A 13300-nucleotide genomic window follows, 5' to 3' on the forward strand; every position below is an offset into this window, starting at 1 on the left:
CCGAGCCGACCAGTCCTTGTTTTAGCCCCATAATGCCGAGCGCCAGACAGGGTAACAACAGCTTTCAAACAGCGCATAAAGGGAGGCAATGAATGAAGTATTTCTTTTGCTGAACTTCATTACATAATGTGCGAATACGTACAAAGGATATAGTTTTGATCAATGTGAACTCATCATACCTTTATAAAAGCGACAAAACCATATTTGTTTGTTTGGCCTTTGAACGTTGCAGTCAGCAATATGCCTGCTCTACGACGGCGGTCTAAATAATCCAGTCTGGACCAGACAATCTAGTGAATGACATCATGAGCATCGATCTACGCAATTGGAATACGATGACATGCATCAGCCAAGTCAGCACTTCTGACCTCCCGATCCCGTTAGTTGCCTCTTACGATGGGTTGCTGAGGACCAACACAGCCCGGATCTTCATGGGTCACAAAACCATATTACTGTTTAACGACTATGCTTGTCGTAAAGGGCGACTAACGGGATCGCGTGGTCAGGCTCGCTGACTTGGTTGATGCATGTCATCCATCCCAATTGCGTGGATCGATGCTCATGATATCAATCACTGGATTGTCTGGTCCAGACTCAATTATTTACAGACCGCCGTCATATAGCTGGAATAATGCTGAGTGCGGCGTTAAACAACAAACCAACAACAACAACAACAACAATGAATGTTTTATTCTTATATGTACATCATATGTCATGAACCAATCAAATGCACATGTACAATCATATATATCTTCGGTGATTATTCTGAGATTAAGACGCCTCATGGTGTGTATAAAATATCCAGTCACAAAACAATACAACCAAAGCACTGTTAGTCCACTAAGCTGGGGTTGCCTCTGTGGAAGGAGTTGTATTCAGCCAAACCCACCATGTCGATGCACTGTTGTTTGGTCAACACCATGTCGCCGAGAAAACAGTCCCCTCTCTCGTTGACCCACGCAGGACAAGGGCGTGGTCGAGGAGGAATCACACCAGGGCCGGGGACAGGGGCTGTACAATAGACAGAAACCAAAAACCTCACAGTAAGATTCAATGAAATGTGTTTTCTGTGTATATACTCAAAAGTATCAATAACTGTAATCATGTAATTTTACTGAAAACTAATGACATTTTTATGATGATATGGAAACTGATGTTTTCAACATAACACTTGTCATTGCCATGGGTGGTAGATGCTGAGTGAGTGTGTGAGTGCGTGAGTGAGTGAGTTGGGTCAGCTTTATGTCAAAGGAAAGCAGGCCTTACACGTTTGACACTTTGGTGATATCACGATGTCACATGTAGACTCGTAATCAGTGCGAATCGGGATTCGAACCCATGATCATAGCTAAGATACTAAAAAGTCCGGGGCGGTCGGGTAGCCTAGTGGTTAAAGCGTTCGCTCGTCACGCCAAAGACCTGGGTTCGATTCCCGACATGGGTACAATGTGTGAAGCCCATTTCTGGTGTCCCCCGCCGTGATATTGTTGGAATATTGCTAAAAGCGGCGTAAAACCTTACTCACTCACTCACTAAAAAGTCCAAAATTAAACATCGTTACAAAAATGCGCTTTTCGAATTGGAATATTATACCTAACCGAACAGGCTTTATACTGAGGGAGGTCGAAAATGACGTCGGCGGGGACAATAGTCATAATATGTTTTCTTTGCCTTACGGGGAATAACATACATTTCTTTTATGTAAATGACACATAACATAGCTACACAGAATTGTAATGTAAAAACAGATGCTCAGTTGCTTTGATTAAAATTCAGTACATTAGAAATAAGGAGCTTATAAGTAAACATAATTCATTCTACACATTTAATTATTTAATAACGTCGCTATATAAGTGCAAGAATCTTGGACACGACGTTAAACCCAATTTCACTTCACTTCGCACTAATTATTTAATACCGTTAGTGTAAACATTAAAACACCTTGCAGCAATATATTTTTTGTGGCAGGCAATTTCATTTTTTTCAACAGCCTGAAGCATATATCATATTTTTCAAAATTTATCGGAGGCAATCGATCTTTTTGATAAAATCGCAGCACCTCACACACCCAAATATATATGTTTTGTATTCTTTACAGACCTATTTTGTTAATTTAATACATTCTATTAATAACATAGTATGTATAAACTCATTCATGACTCTTAACAAACGGGGGGACGCGATTCTCTGTGCAGAGTTGCGTCCCTTGAGCACGCCAGAAACCAAGCTTCTCACAGCGATAGCCCGTTCGCGGAGCTCTCTATACTATCGCTGCCACCAGTCAAAACTCCCCATTCTGAATAGGTGGCCACAACCATGCTTGGAGTTGAACTCGCAACCGAATGACCGTTATGTTTACAAACAAGCGACGACTGCCGAATACACTTATCGCTGCTAAATTAATTTCTTCGTTTGTCAATTTGAATTTCTGTTTCACTAAAACTATCGTGTTATTGATAAAGTAAGAATGTAAGGGAGAAGTTGGTTGATTTTCCGTTTGTCTGCAATCTCGAACCAATCTGATTATTAAAACAACAAAGTAAATTCATCTGGAAAACATGGTCAGTCGTAAACCTTTTCAAAATGAAATATATGATGGCATTCCCAAAGACATAACAAAAGTATCAACGTTACTACGTTTGGGGTTAGAGGGCAAATTTCAAGATTCTTGTAATGGCCGCGCCCATACTGGTGGCAGCGATGTTACCGAGAGTGTAACGAAGGTGTCACGCGCTGGGAAGGAGCTTGCGCCAGAAACCTATGATTGTGGATCCGAATCCCGGATCGCCCCGATTAGGTTTCTAGGTTTGTCAGCACCATATCCGTGCTCGTGGGTTTCACCGAAGTGGTAAACGTCTGAGACCTGCATCACTTCGGGCTTTCCTCCCACATTAAGCTGACACGCCGCGATATAACTGTAATACTGTTAAAAGCGGCGTTAAACCTAATTCACTCACTCACAAACAGTCTCCGAGTTCAACTAGACAGATAATACTTACGTGGCATTAGAACAGCACCTTGAACACAACCTGAAGCGTATGAACATGTTCAATGTTAACATCATACTAACGTGCATCCTTAGAGCAAATTTAAATGGTGGGTTTAACTCCGCTTTGTACAGCAATTCAGTTCTATATACAACGTAAACACCAGAAAACAACCAGTCTCGATTATCTGCCCAAACAGATTCCACTGGGCCGAAAAGGCAATACAGCGGTGAAAATAATATGAAGGAATCGCTGAAAATCATTTTCTACCCTACCGGTAGACACCACGGCGTGCTACCTTGATGTTTATCAGGCCGAAATGATTGATTTAAGAACTTTTAAAGACAAGAGTATTGGTGAAATATTTACCATATTTACAACAGCTATTGTGAGTTACACTGACTATTGGATTGTACCAGAACAAAATGTACATATATTTCTATGTTTGTAGTATTACTACAGTTATGCCCACATGTTAGACAGAATATTCTTTATTCGAACAAGGTTAAGAGCGAACAATTCTTTCAAATTGATATATCAAATCTATGATTTCAAAATGACACAAGCTACATGCATTCTCAAGAAAATGATTCTACTTTTTACCCATTTTTCGAATTAAAAAAATCCTGAATGCAGTATAAGGGATTGGTATATGTACATTGGGTTCATACTTGTTTCAAAGACTAAAGGAAATAGGCTGGCCAAAGTGACTGCTGAGTGTTGACATACTTGGATGAAGGATCAAGCTTGACCTGACCTTTATGATCCCCTCTTAACTCATACATCCCTGAAATAATTATTTCATAAGACGATAACTATCATTTATCAATTACGACTTCAACAATCTGTTCCACTCACTCACCTTTTGTTGATGTAACAGGGATGACGTTTGCCTGTATTTGGTAAATCCCTAGAGTCAGGATGAAGACAGCCGGGTGCATGTTCATCTGTAGGAATTGGGCAGGACAACGCAATACAATGTGCTGTGAACCAAAAACGGACACCGTTAGCCGGAAGCCCCACATTCTGGGCAGTGGCGGATCCAAAGGTGTGTGTGGGGTGTGGGGTGTGGGGTGTGTGTGTGGGGTGGGGTGGGGTGGGGGTGGGGGTGGGGGTGGTGCTTATACCCTGTTCGTACGTCTGATGACATTTTGCATGCGCATTGCCTACCATGAACACATTTTGATTTGGTTGTTAAAGTGTTTGTGATTTTAGGGATAGTACACCCACTCCCAACTAAAGTTTCAAATCCCCCGAGTGGACTTCCCCCCTTCTTTTTAAAATTCTGTATTCACCCCTTCGGTGCTATTAATTGAACTTTTACTCATTAAATAAGCTTTTTAGCTAATGTCCTAGGTATTATAATATTCGACGTTAAATATAGCTTCTTGTATCCATACTGATGATTCGTAAATCGGGAAATTCGTCAAGTCAAGTCAAGTTTATTTCACAACATCCAGCGGTGATGAATTAGTATTTACATAGATCAATGCAAAGGGGGTGTTCCTGGGTTAGCAAGCAGTGGACAATATGTTATTACAGGGTAGAATCCACAAATTTACACATGTATCTACTATATTCTGACAATATTTTAATATTTATTTGCGCGCAGAGAATCATACTTGTAATTGGTACAGATTAAAATCAATGTCAAAGTGACACTAATTCTGGATAATACAATCTCCACTGTTGGTGAAGAGCTTCATATCCAAATAGATTCAGTGAAATTCGTCCCCAAAAGAAAGCGAGTTACATAAATCACACAAACGTTCCTTATGTGGAGTAATAGTCCAGCGACCGGATTATCAACTTTCTCTGTTCATTTATACAGTTTTTTAATAAAAGTTTCTGAAAATCTACTAAATTAATTATTATGAGACAATGCACGCAACATTTAGTCCACCGTGGTGCGCTTACAATTTCCTTGATACAGGTAAGTGGACCTGTGTACGTTAACGCTATGCTTACCCTTTGAAGAAGACGACGCGATTGACGACAGTGTGGTGTTACTTTGGCTTCAAATGTACTCAATATATAGCGACCACTATCTACGATCACCTTGTACTAAGATATATCAGTGGCATGTCAATCAATGTAGACAGTTTGACGTATTTAATCACATCTATCAGATATCTACCGATGCGTGTGCATTACCAGCAATCGCCCGAGAGTCGTCGTCGAGAATGGGGTTTCTGAAAAACATACTGTATCTTTCATCGTTTGAGTACGTTGGTGTAAAATTGTTGATCGTGAAATTGACTTGGAGTAAGTGAGTCAGTGAGTGAGGTTTTTGTTACCAAGATATGTCAGCTTGATTTGGGAGGAAAATCCGAAGTGCATCAGGATAAGACGTTTATGAAAAGGGATGAATTAACGTGAGAACACGGGTGTGGTGTTGATAAACCACGAAACGTGATCCTGGCTGGTTGGGCTCATCATCAACTCAGGGCCCCTGCCCCCTCAACACGCAGCCCTGACAGCGAATGGGACTTCTCCCAGGAAGCGCTGCCCAGTCGAACCCGCGAAGATTTTCGGAGAATGTGAGGACTCCCCAACACTGCAGCCTTCTGCATTACCCAGATTGTCAGAAGGGCTGTATTCCTGGTAGCAAACCCGGGTACTCTACCAATGTCTGTCAACAGATTGGGAGGTACCAAACCTAAGGCACCAAGAACAATGGGCAGTCGGACAACTTGGAACTTAGGATGCAAGCGTGACATTTTGAAAGCGAGGTCTGCGTGTCTGCCATTTTTTTCCTGAATCTTGTCAATCACATTGGTGTTAAAAAGGGCAGAAAATTTGATAATAAAAGTGATTTCATTGTATTTATCAAAAAGGACAAGATCAGGTTTGTTGGCCTGGATAGGTCTGAGGCTGTATACGGGCCCATTCCAAAGAATTTTGTATGAGTCATTTTCCATGACGCCCTCCACATATTCTGGGTCGTACCATGGATGGACCTCTGTGTCAAAATCACAAGCATGGCGAAGTCGGTAATAAATCATTGTTATTATTTGTAGTAAGAACCGATTCAGACGGGCATGTGGTAGTTACAAGGTATGAACGAGTCCAGATGAGGTGTTTTATTGTTCATACTATCAGTGTGTTTGTTTGTTTGTTGTTTAACCCCGCCCTCAGCACTTATCAAGCTATATATGACGGCGGTCTGTAAATAATCAAATCTGGACCAGACAATCCAATGATTGACATCATGAGCATCGATCTCGCAACTGGGATACGGTGACATGAATCAACAAAGGGACAGAGTCCCATTAGTTGCCTCTTACGACAAGCATGGTATGCTGAAGACTAGTTCTGACCGTTCACAGGTATACTCTCAGTGGTTTGCCTTGGTCACATTATACAAATAGTTACTCTTGACGAGGTCAGTATCGGAAATCAGGGACCCTCGGACCTGACCCCTTCGGCGGTCTGACCGGACCGGACCGGACCGGAACACGGCCCGGCCAGACCACCTCGGGGGTCATCACGAGTAATCATTCGTGTGGTTATACCGAAATTCACTTTAAAGTTCATAGTGTCTTAAAACCGTCCTCTGTTCCATTACGGTAACTCAGCTGCGTTCGTACCAAGCATCGGGGCGGCCGGGTAGCCTAGTGGTTAAAGCGTTCGCCCCTCACGCCGAAGACCCGGGTTCTATTCCCGACATGGGTACAATGTGTGAAGCCCAATTCTGGTGTCCCCCACCGTGATATTGCTGGAATATTGCTAAAAGCGGCGTAAAACCATACTCACTCACTCATATCCGCCATTTCTTTTCGAAGTGTCCTAATTTCGACACAACGATAACATTAAAATAAATAATAAATGTATTCTGGATTGGAAAGAAAAAGGGGTAAACTATATCAATGACCTCATTGATGAAACGGGACTTTTTCTTTCGTTTGGAAATTTCAAAGAAACCTTTCGAATAAAAACACACTTTCTAAAATACATGAGTATACTAAAACAATACTACCTTATAATGGGGATAAACGATTTCCAAAAGAAAATGGAATACCCTATTCTACCTTTTAACTTGTTTCACTTACATAAAACATCCAATGGAGGTCAACATTACCACTCAACCCTAACACAAAACAATTGTGCAAAAAATCCACACTGATTGATTGGAAAGTCCACTACAAATAAGGATGACAGACAAAGTAAAGCCTAACTACAAACTTTTACAAGTGTTACCAACACAAAACTCCAATGGTTTCAATACCAAATAACGCACCTTATTTTAACAACAAGATGGGATATGTAGACAACAACTTTTTTAGCTTCTGATCAGATGTCAAAGACAGTATTGAACACATATTTTGGTCGTATAAAAATGTGAACTATCTTTGGTTTGATTTAGAAAACTGGATATTAAAAAAAATAAAGATCAAAATCAAAATTATTAAAGACGTTTTAATAGGTTATCCAGCACAGACACCAATAAATGTGCTAATAATTGGAACAAAATACATGATTTATAGATATAAATTTTTCCATAATCCGCCCACCAATTAGAGAGGAGCTCACACAACATTACTGCACGACCAAATACAATGCATCAATATATGATACCAAGAACCTCTTTAACAAATTTTGGTCAAATTGACACTCATTGTTTAATTGATAACTTTATTCTTGTGCAGCCTGCATACATATCACTGTTTTTCGTGTCTATTTATAGAAGATGTTTTTCTAGCAGAGGAGTCAATATACATCACGTGACAGGTCAATACTGATCATTTGACGTGTCAATATTCGTGGTGATCAGTGTTAGTCACATGATTTCGGGGTCTCCATTGAAATGTGTTGTTTGGTCATGTGGTACGGATTAACCAATAGAATTGCAAGATTCTTAATGGGGGTAAAACAATATTATTTACAGGTCCGTTACCCACTCTTGAAAACTATCATCAGACAAACTTGACGTTGCCAGGTGGCGCACATAAACTATTGACCAAAAGCGTGACCTGTGCCATGATATCAGTTGAGTGTCACACGCACGCTAAAAGGGCGTGATCTATTTGTAATTACGTCGATAAGAATCCTGAACCTGGGGTCACAACACAATCAAATGTAACTGATCACGTGCCTTTGCATGTGTTTGTGACATGTGTCACCGCTGGGGCAGGATATTCTCACCTTTTCGCGAACATCTGGGATCATCACTATTTGATATAGATTCATAAACACATGCTCACGATGTGGTCGGAATCGTACTATAATCTATTGAATATGGAAAGGGTTGTGTCGCTTTCATTTAATAGAATAGGTCTTCAGCAGCCCATGCTTGTCGTGCCTTTGCATGTGTTTGTGACATGTGCCACCGCTGGGGCAGGATATTCTCACCTTTTCGCGAACATCTGGGATCATCACTATTTGATATAGATTCATAAACACATGCTCACGATGTGGTCGGAATCGTACTATAATCTATTGAATATGGAAAGGGTTGTGTCGCTTTCATTTAATAGAATAGGTCTTCAGCAGCCCATGCTTGTCGTAAGAGGCGAGTGGCGGGATTGTTTGACAAAGGGGTCAGCTGCCAACAATAACCAGGGTGGGGAAAGGTAGCAGTTGTAAACGGTGCTTTTCCACTGAATATTGAATATGTCCTACAATCCCTTACTATATTGCGTATATGTCTCCAAAACAATGAGACACGAGGTCAGTTACTAAATCTATGTTGACAAAAATGCGGGCCTCGTGTATCAGTTAATAATGGCATACAAACAGAACATACATTTAGTAATCGCTTTCGTGTCTGATTGAATGGCATACCCACATAACGCAGACTAGTGATGGATCTCGTGTCTGCGACATTCACCACATAGAGTTAGTTCTTGACTTCGGGTCTAAATCTATACAGTGTGTTTCTCTCATTACTCAGTATTCGGGTTGAAATAGGTCTTCAGCTTGTCGTAAGAGGCGACTAACGGGATTGGGTGGTCAGGCTCGCTTACTTGGTTGATGCATGTCATCGTATCCCAAATGCGTGGATCGATGCTCATGATGTCAATCACTTGAATGTGTGGTCCAGACTCGATTATTTACAGACCGCCGTCACATAGATTGAATATTGCTGAGTGCGGCGTTAAACAACAAACAAAACAAACAGTATTTGTGCCATATCACAATATGGTCTTGTTTGGTTTAAGAGTCTGAAGCGCCCCACAAATATCCAGTGAACATTTTAAATCTCAACTGACAATTTGACACAATTATTACCTAATTAGCTATACAACTAACGTGTAATACAGATTTGGGTGAAAAAGACAACAAAGCATATGTTATTGACAGAAACAAGTAATTAACTGTGTTCAGCAGTCAACAATCCCGACGTCAACACGTAAAAACACTTATGTAAAGTTTAGCTCACTCTAACCCATTCAAATCATGGCCGACATTCAAAGAACCTTACCACCTAAAATGCTGAAACATGGCTGTTTTGCTAACCGTATTTAGAAATATATTCAACAACTTCATGTCTATATGTGGCGTATTACCACTGCGTGTTGCACGTGAAATATGTTCCCTGAACCTTCGCACGTGCAACACGCTGTCGTCGACTCCGGTTTGAAATGCACGTCCCGGGGTAAGTATACAATTAACAGGACCAACTCGAGCACATTTACAAATCACGTAAATGTTACTTGGTCGAGTATTGGGCCTTCTGTCAGCAAATACAACCCCGATTTAGATAACATTTTTTTTCTATCTGTTCGTTTCTTATAACGAAAAACTATCTTACCACACGTATGTTTAATGTAAAGAATAGAATATTGAATAAAATATATATTTCCTCAATCCTACACAAATAACAGACGTTACAAAATTATATATTCATTCATTGTACAGTGAATGGAGTCTTAACAACCGAGAACGAGTGACTGTACAGCCATGATACATGAGGTTATTCGTAGCAGCGCGGCGTCACATGTGTACATTTTATTGATCCTTAAGGTACATGATATATGTAGATGTACTAATTATACAGTAGGTTCAATATCAAGCTTGATAACTTACAAAGTGGCGACCAGCTGATATTTTTCGGATGGTGCCTTGTCCCAGAATGTGATGGGGGAAAATAATTTGTCACATCATATTTCTACCGACATCGTTCCCTAAACATCCTAGGTGTTCTTTAATAATAATGTTTTGGGGTACAACAATATTATTAACATCCTACTTTCGATAAAAAAATGTCGCGATCACTGACTGAAATAAATATTCTGCCTAAATTAAAAAAGATCCCAGCAGTGCTATTAATCACTCATTGTTGAGTTGCACAAATTGCATCTCAAATATGTAAACAATGTGTCTCATGTTTAATTGAAAAGACGTGTCAACAACATCATAATAACTGATCAGTGTCCCGATTACCAACTCACTCATCAGCTTGCTAGACCTGCACGGGCGTCGTGTTTTCCCAAACCATTTAATTGCTCTCTGAGCAAAGCCTGATTGAGTGAGATGTTGTCACTTTCAGGTTTGAGTGAACGCAATCAGTTGGAAGTTAAGGGGTATATACATGCGGCCGGGACACGGAGCCAGTACATCACTCCCTGGTACAACAAACGCTTGCTTTTCACAAAGTTGGAAGATATTTTCCCCATCTATCACACATCTACTGTCGTCATGTCGATCTCCAAGGTGAAGTCGGTACGTCATTCGTTAATTAGGTATATTTGTACCATTTACATATTAACAACTGCGATATTTGTAGGCAAATAATTGACTTGCAATTGCGCTTGCATGTGCCATCGATGGGACCCATCTTTTCGCGAACACCTGGTATCATCACAATTTCAAAGTGATTCATGAAAAACGTGCTTATTATTTTGTTGGATTTTATCAGAGATGTCTTTTGATTGTGGTAAAGGTTTCTGTGAAATGTAGAGGATCCCAAATGAATTTTGATCCAATATGAATTTATATCTTGTTATTTTACACTCTGAACCCGTTGAACTAAGGTGAGAGTAATGGTTACATGATTAATGATTACTTGCTATAATTATGTTTTTTATTTCAGTCCTTCTCCATTTCCTCCATCCTGGCATCATCTTCCCCAAGAAGCACCCTCGGGTCACGTGTCCCACAAGGGAAGCAGATGGATGAGGCCACTACCCAAGGGTACGGATGGAATAGTGACCGTTGTCCTGTATACAACCAGACCATATGTACACCACCAGGTAAGCTTATATAATATAGTATTTGAATTGCACCGATCAACATGTTTCCTCAAATAAAATTTAACTAAAATAAAATTTAGATGGTAATTAAATAACTTAGCCTTAGATTTAAATATTGTGTAATGTGTGTGTAATTTATTCATACATTATTTCATTTTCAGACATGACACCTCCGCAATCTCCAACCGAGCCAAGCATCGACGGGAGTTCGCAGTACTTGGATCCCAGGGTGTATTACCAACATCACGTCCCATCACACCAGTTTCACCACCGAGCACCGTGTACACCGGGATCGTCTCCCGACCGATCCAGCACATCTAACACTCCCTCGCCCCTTAGAACCCCCGGGGATCAGGGTTTCTCACCCCCTGACGCTGAGTGTCACAGGGTGAGGAGCAACAGGATGAGTTACTCCAAAAATCAGGTCAGATGTCTGGAGGCAGTGTTCCTGTCTTCACCTTACCCCGACTCACAGGCATTCGAGATACTGGCGGAAGAACTGGGCTTGCCTGAAAAGAAGCTGAAGGTAAGTCTTCAATGTACCATACTATTTAACTGAACACAATGTCAAGGGGTATGAAGAAGAATTTATCATACCATTTAAAAAATTATTTTCATATTTTTAAGTGAAATTAAAAAAAATAATAATTTAGGCAGCGCTTCCTGGGAGAAGTTCCATTCGCCGTCTGCGCTGTGTGTAGAGGGGCAAAGGCCCTGAGCTAATGATGAATCTATCCAGTCTGACTGTACCAGGATCATCCCAACCCTCTTTGCATTTTTATAATAATTTAATGATAATGATGATGATAATCGAACTTTTCAGATTTGGTTTCAAAACAAGAGAGCCCGTTCCAAGCGCCGCCAGTCCGACCAATGTCGGAGTCCGATGCCCACAGTGCACCATCACCCTTACCTGTTGCCTGCAGCCTCGATGTTGCCCACCGCTTTCCCACCCTTCCAGTACATGATGCCAGGGGTCATGATGACGCAACAGGGGCTCATGATGACGCCGTCACCAGAGATGCAGATGATGCAGCATTCGGTCTTCTCCTTCCCAACTTCCGGTTCACCCACCATGGCTTCCGCGCATGCCCAGTTCTCATCTTGAGTCAAGGACAGCAAGGGACTGTGCAATAACGAATGCAGCATATATTAGTGCTAAAGTTTTGTCTGATATTGTTTGTATATATGTGTATATATATGTATGTATATATGATTAAATTACATTGAAAAAATATGTGGTGTTGTCTATTTGTGTGATCGTGAAAATCATCGTTAACAGCACAAGTGAGTGAATATTCCTTTACCCCACAGCAGCTACATCACGACATCATGAAGAACCGAAAACGTTGGTAGGGCACTTCGACACAATTAGCCAGGGTGCCGTTGTACAAACTCCCATACCTTAGACTTACGTCTTAGCTCTACAACGGCACCTAGGTCAATAACATTCTCTTTAGCCATCAGATCCATATGTGCACCGGATTACTATTTGTCAGACATGTCACAAATGTGAGGGGCACGGGTGGCCCAGTTGTCTAAGGCGCCGCGATTCGCTGTGCAGAGTTGCGTCCCTTGGGCACGCCAGAAACCTATGATTGTGGGTTCGAATCCCTGTTCGCCCCGATTATGTTTCTAGGTTCGTCAGCACCATACCCGTGCTCTTTGGTTTCACCGAAGTGGTATACGTATAAGACCTGCATCACTTCGGGCTTTCCTCCCACATTAAGCTTGCCGCGATATGACTGGAATAATGTTAAAAGCGGCGTTAAACCCAACTCACTCACAAATGTGACAATGAGTAGGTATACGTTATTCCACGTTAAAATTTGGTTTAACGACAAGATCATTGCACATATATAGCAATGAATGTCTGGCTTCTCGTACCAGTTTTATTATGCTAGCCTACTGAGATACTACCCGCTCAGACACAGTCCTTGTTTTATCCCCTTAATGTCAAGCGCCAGCCAGGGTAACAACAAAATATTTAGTATTGTTAACGAAGCTTTACATTTCAACATGTTTAAATGACTCAAATACTGCATCTAATGGACTACTGTATCATTATATCAAACATTAATCCCTTATATTTAAATCATTATCCTTTCCAATTACCAA

The 13300-nt window shown here is 40.9% G+C and overlaps 1 protein-coding gene across 1 annotated transcript; it reads left to right on the forward strand.

Annotated features, from left to right (window-relative positions):
- The first annotated feature begins 11360 nt into the window (after positions 1 to 11360).
- On the forward strand, positions 11361 to 12334 carry LOC124144902 (homeobox protein engrailed-like ceh-16). Its single transcript, XM_046514517.2, has 2 exons — positions 11361 to 11708; positions 12006 to 12334. Exons 1-2 carry the CDS (start codon positions 11586 to 11588, stop codon positions 12288 to 12290), a joined length of 408 nt encoding a protein of 135 aa, XP_046370473.2. The 5' UTR covers positions 11361 to 11585; the 3' UTR covers positions 12291 to 12334.
- Positions 12335 to 13300: the final 966 nt, after the last annotated feature.

Source organism: Haliotis rufescens, unplaced genomic scaffold (assembly GCF_023055435.1).
Source record: "Haliotis rufescens isolate VD_foot unplaced genomic scaffold, xgHalRufe1.0.p SCAF_16, whole genome shotgun sequence".
NCBI lineage: Eukaryota > Metazoa > Mollusca > Gastropoda > Lepetellida > Haliotidae > Haliotis > Haliotis rufescens.

What these genes read in the sequence shown, in the direction of transcription:
- LOC124144902 (XM_046514517.2), top strand. Translation starts at nt 11,586, where the DNA reads ATGAGTTACTCCAAAAATCAGGTCAGATGTCTGGAGGCAGTGTTCCTG. An exon ending in TGCCTGAAAAGAAGCTGAAG is followed by an intron (nt 11,709 to 12,005) that starts GTAAGTCTTCAA and finishes CGAACTTTTCAG; the next exon opens with ATTTGGTTTCAAAACAAGAG.